We start from the raw sequence: 5,648 nt of genomic DNA on the forward strand, positions 1-5,648 counted from the left end.
ACATCATTTATCACTTGGAGACGTGTGAACCTAACGGACTTATCGAGTATGAACATAACAAACTATTGTTTCGAGGGAGAGAAGAATTTATGAATTAATTTTTTAGAAAATTATCAAACAAACAATTTCAACAGAATCTTTTCGATGGAGAGAAGAATTTATGATTTAATTTTTTAGAAAATTATTAAACAAACAATTTCAACGGAATCTTTCAATTTTATTCAATGTATTTCTCTTATCCATAGAGTAAAGTTCAAGTAAATTTCACTAATTTGGTGAAAAAAGTAATTTAATTTGAAATTATAAAGTACTTATATTAGATCCTTCACTATAAGTAATTTTACTCTCTTTCGTGATAAGTGCAAATTAAAATAGGAAAAATATAGTATTTGTTTTAATGATCCCTTGTTCCATATGCTTATAGCTCCATAAAATTACAAGACAAACATCAATAACAATAGCAAATTCAATATAATTTTATACATGATAATTGAAAAAAAGATATTACATACAAATGAAACTACTTTCGATAGATTCTCAATTGAACAATAAAATTATTTTCGATAGATTCTCCACGGAACATAAAACTTAAATTACATATATGTTTGAAATTGATATGTATAATAAGCCAATTCCATTTCGGTTTCAGGGGTAAAAAAGAGAGGGAATTTGTTCTCACATGTATTTACGAGATTATAATAACTTTGGTACAACCTCCAAAATAGATCAATCCTAGCCGTTGATTAGATCCTAATTAATCCCCACCCTTAAAATACACACTTTTCGCCGATATCGAAAAAAAAAAAGGAGAATCAAACGATCACCAATTACTTATCAACATCTCTGCTGCTGTTCCATCATAACACAAAAGTCCTCGAAGCATACAAACCCATCACCATTTTTATCCACACCTTTTATCATACGCCGGCACTCCTCTAACGTGCACCGTGAATCTCCGATCTGTCTAAACACGCGAAACAGCTCATCCGCCGTGATCTTCCCGTCGTGATCGGCGTCGAAGAAATCAAAAGCATCTCTCAGCTCGGAATCACACGCTGGCGGTCCAAACGCCGAGCTAATAGCTCCGAATTCCTGTAAACTAATACATCCATCTCCGTTTACATCAACTTCTTCAAGCAACAACATGAGTTCTTCCTTACTCGGCGGTTCAGTTCCGACTCTGCTTAAAATCGCTTCCAGCTCTTCCTTCCTTATCTTACCGTCGCCGTCAGTGTCCATCATGTGAAACGCATGGATTAGCTCAGCGTAACCTACTTCCGCAGCGGAGATTTCGTTGGGTAAGACGCTGGTTGGAGTGGATGATCCGGTGGGTTTTCTAAACCCGCGATGGGGATGGGGATGGGAATCGGAATCGGAGGAGGATCCGAAGGATGAGGTTTGAGATCTGGATATGGAACGAGTTTTTTTGTAGTTGAAGAGCTTTTTGGGGAAGTTTTTGAGGAGCTTCATTGTTATGGAGGATGAGAAAGTGAAATGGAGAATGAAGAAGAAGAGATAAGTGTAAGGAGAGAGAGGAAGAAGATGGAGGTTAAATGGGAGGATGCCATGGTGAATTTCCAGGAAGCTTCGTAGTGAGAGAAATTGATTTGAAGAGAGAAAGAGAGAAGAGTATATATACTGTATATTTGTTCGTAACTATAGTTTTTTTTTTTTTTTACGAATTCGAATTTAATTGGGCTTACGGAAAAACCTGTAGTATGAGCTGATCAGATTGCAATATACTCCGACCTACTTGTTTGATATTCAATATTTGTATTCAAGTGCAGAGTTATAGACTCAATCTACTTATTCGATATTTGAGTCAAGTGCTTGTTCAATATTCGATATTTATATTCAACTGCAAAGTTACAACTTATAAACTCAATCTACTTGTTTGATATTTGATATTTGATTCAAGTGTAGAGTTACAAACTCATATCGTCATACCGGGTTAATTGAATTACTTTTTATGTCTCAATTTATGTGATACTTTTCGTTTTTCAAGAGTCAAACAGTTTAAATTTAACCAGAATTTACGCATGGAATCTTCAATTTTTTTGAAATGAAATTTATATATTTGTAAACTACGTAAAAAATACTATAAGTGACAATAATTGATAATTTAAAATGTTTAAAAGATCTATGAAAAATTTACAATTAAAGATAAACTTGTTTGACATGGAGGAAGTACATTTTTGTAAAAACTACACTACAGAAACAACGAAAAAAGACCTAAAAATNAATCTGTGTGCCATTTCTAAAGTGGACAACTAAAAAGGGACGGAGGGAGTATAGTTTTTTTTTTGTTTTTTATGAATTCGAATTTAATTGGGCTTACGAAAAACTGTAGTATGAGCTGATCAGATTGCAATATACTCGGACCTACTTGGTTGATATTCAATATTTGTATTCAAGTGCAGAGTTATAGACTCAATCTACTTATTCGATATTTGAGTCAAGTGCTTGTTCAATATTCGATATTTGTATTCAACTGCAAAGTTACAACTTATAAACTCAATCTACTCGTTTGATATTTGATTCAAGTGCGGAGTTACAGACTCATATCGTCATACCGGGTTAATTGAATTACTTTTTATGTCTCAACTTATGGATACTTTTCATTTTTCGAGAGTCAAACAGTTTAAATTTAACCAGAATTTACGCATGGAGTCTTCAATTTTTTTGAAATGAAATTTATATAATTGTAAACTACGTAAAAAGTACTATAAGTGACAATAATTGATGATTTAAAATATTTAAAAGATCTATAAAAAATTTACAATAAAAGATAAACTTGTTTGAATCTCGAAATTCGAAAAGTGTCATGGAGGAAGTACATTTTTTGTAAAAACTACACTATAGATAGAAACAACGAAAAAAGACCTAAAAAAATATAAACTGTGATTTTTGATACAATACTACTCTTCATTAATCTTTTTAGGCAGAAAATACCGTGATATTAACCTTTTTAACTCTAGATTTATAAATTTCAATTTTCATTATTGTCGAATCTTATATTAAGTCAAAATATATTTCTTTTGATTTTATACGTATTATAACACTATGTGATTGCAAAAACTTTACATTAAAAGATACGTTAAACAGTTTTAAAGTTAATGTTCATAAGCTTAGAAATGTTTTCTTCTTTTTTTGAAAAGATTAATTAGAAAATAGAATCACATAAATACTATTATATAGATAGAAAATTAAGTTTATATGGTACGTGTACTATTAAACTCAATGATAATATAATTCAAAAAAATCGTAAGATTTATTGTATCAAAACGGACAATACGAAAGTCACTTTCATTATTTAAATTTGTGGGGCTTTAATTTAATCTCTAACTACTAGAAGTATTCTGCATTCAAAGAGTCAAAATTATCTCTTTCAGAATGTGTTTGTGCAAAAATGAGTGGTCGAGGGAGGCTACGTGTTTAGCATAATTATAAATTATAATATAATGTTTTATCTTTCAAATAATGTAGAGAAAAGAAAAAAGATTATTGGACGAAAATTAAAGAACATAAAAGTTTTTAGTGAAAAAATAATGTAAAAGGAAAGGCAAATCAACCTATATATCGATTTTGATATAAATATCAAGTGCGAGTAAAGATTTAGAGAGGGAGTCAACTGACGTAGTGCTATAACGTTGTTTTTGTATGGTTTATATAGATTACATATATGAGTTGTGGGCATTTACGTTTACATCAAGGTATAAGTTGTTTATACAACATTCCTTAGATATATACAACTAGGGGTGTTCATGGTTTGGATAAAAATCGATCCAAACCGATTAAATGAACCGATTTAATTTGGGGTTTGGTTTGGTTTGGTTTTAGGTTGTTAAGAACCGATAGTATTTGGTTTGGTTATGGTTTTGTTCGAAAAAAATTAAAGAAATAACCGAACTGAACCAACAAGTTATATACATAAATTTTATTATAATTATACATACATAATATATTATATTCATAAACAATTTTAAAGATCTTATATATGTTTCATCAAAATTTATTTATAATTTACTTATGAAAGAAAAAATGTCCAAGGTGAGAACATTTTTCTTAGTGGTTTCATGTATATGAGTGTATATGGAAATTCTTTGTGGGACTGAAAATGTCATTGTCTCTTCCTTTTATGCCAAAATAGTGAATTTTGAAGTTTTATTCAGTAAATTCAATGATCGAAAGTTCTGTAATGCCAGTCATTCTAACTATTTTTTTTGTTTGAATGGATTGTTGTCACTTTTTTCATGTTTTGAATGAATTGTTTCTTTTATTTTTATGTATGGTTAATAACCAATAACCGAACCAAAATCGAAAACAACCAAACCGATAAATGTATATTATATTTGGTTTGGTTTGGTTTTGATAATTTTAAAACCGATTAAGTTCGTTTAGTTTTTATTTTGACCAATAACCGATCCAAACCAAACCGTAAACACCCCTATATACAACGTTTTTCCAAAATTTTATGTAATTACGAAATGCTTTTTACATCAAACTGATTTATCATTATAACGAGTAAGTAATTCTTGCAACAAGTGATGGGTTAGCAGATATCAACGATAACATGGCAAATATACGTTACAAGATTTAATTAATTTGGTAGGTATTTATGATTGATAATCATTTAGTAAATGATTGGACATAAGTTAGTTTTAATTAGGTACATTTTAATTATATAAGAGAATCATCTTATGTATATATTTTAACTATGATTTCCTATTCATTCATTGCACCAAAACTTGGTGTTGGATTCACATTAATTAGTATAATGAAATTGCTGCATATATAGATCATGATCACCAAGATTATTGGTAAGAATTGATATTGCAAGTCTATCGAATCTCAGTATACTACATATATATATATATATATATATATATAAAAGAGAACCTTAGGTCCGCCTACGTGGTGCCACCACAAACAAGGATTCCCTTTTAATATATTTTATTTACAAAAATAGCCTTCCCCTTTCATGAAAAATTGTGACTTTAATGAAAAGTTAGGACTTTAATGGTGAGTTGCGACTTTAATGAAGAATTGCGACTTTTATGAAAAGTTGTAACTTTTATGAAAAATTGTGACTTTAATGAAGAGTTGTTACTTTTATGAAAATTTGTGACTTTTATGAAAGGTTATGACCTTTCCGAAGGGTTGCAACTTTTTCAAATTATTGTAACCTTTCCGATAAGGCACAATTAACATTTGTTCACACTGCCCTTTGTTGTCTATAAATAGAGGGAATTCCTCTCATTTTAAATCAATGAAAATTCTGAACCTCTTCTTCTTCTTCACAATTAAATATAAATATTTATGTACTTTGCTCCTGTTGAGTGGTTCACTGACACCATTGCTTATGTTACATATCCTGGAATGTATTTTTACAGTCATTAATTTATGCTTATGTTATTAAGGATAAATGATAAGATGTAATAATTTTCATTTTCCCTTACATTATTAATGTTTGTTGCTACGTAATCTTGTATGTAAGATAATATAGTGTTTTAATTTTAATGATTGATAGATTTTAAGTATTATTGTATCAATTCCGTGATGTTAAATTTCCGCGCGAAGCGCAAGTCATTTTACTAGTATTAATATATATATATATATATATATATATATATATATATATATATATA

The 5,648-nt window shown here is 29.7% G+C and overlaps 1 protein-coding gene across 1 annotated transcript; it reads right to left on the bottom strand.

Moving 5' to 3' along the window:
- Nucleotides 1–541: 541 nt before the first annotated feature.
- Nucleotides 542–1,604, bottom strand: LOC125864675 (probable calcium-binding protein CML36). Its single transcript, XM_049544706.1, has one exon. The coding sequence runs from the start codon at nt 1,468–1,470 to the stop codon at nt 835–837; it is 636 nt and encodes a 211-aa protein (XP_049400663.1). The 5' UTR covers nt 1,471–1,604; the 3' UTR covers nt 542–834.
- Between the last annotated feature and the right edge of the window lie 4,044 nt (nt 1,605–5,648).

This window comes from Solanum stenotomum, chromosome 5 (genome assembly GCF_019186545.1).
Source record: "Solanum stenotomum isolate F172 chromosome 5, ASM1918654v1, whole genome shotgun sequence".
Lineage (NCBI taxonomy): Eukaryota > Viridiplantae > Streptophyta > Magnoliopsida > Solanales > Solanaceae > Solanum > Solanum stenotomum.

Bases quoted from the DNA above. Each gene is read 5' to 3' on its own strand.
- LOC125864675 (XM_049544706.1), bottom strand. From the start codon at position 1,470: ATGAAGCTCCTCAAAAACTTCCCCAAAAAGCTCTTCAACTACAAAAAA.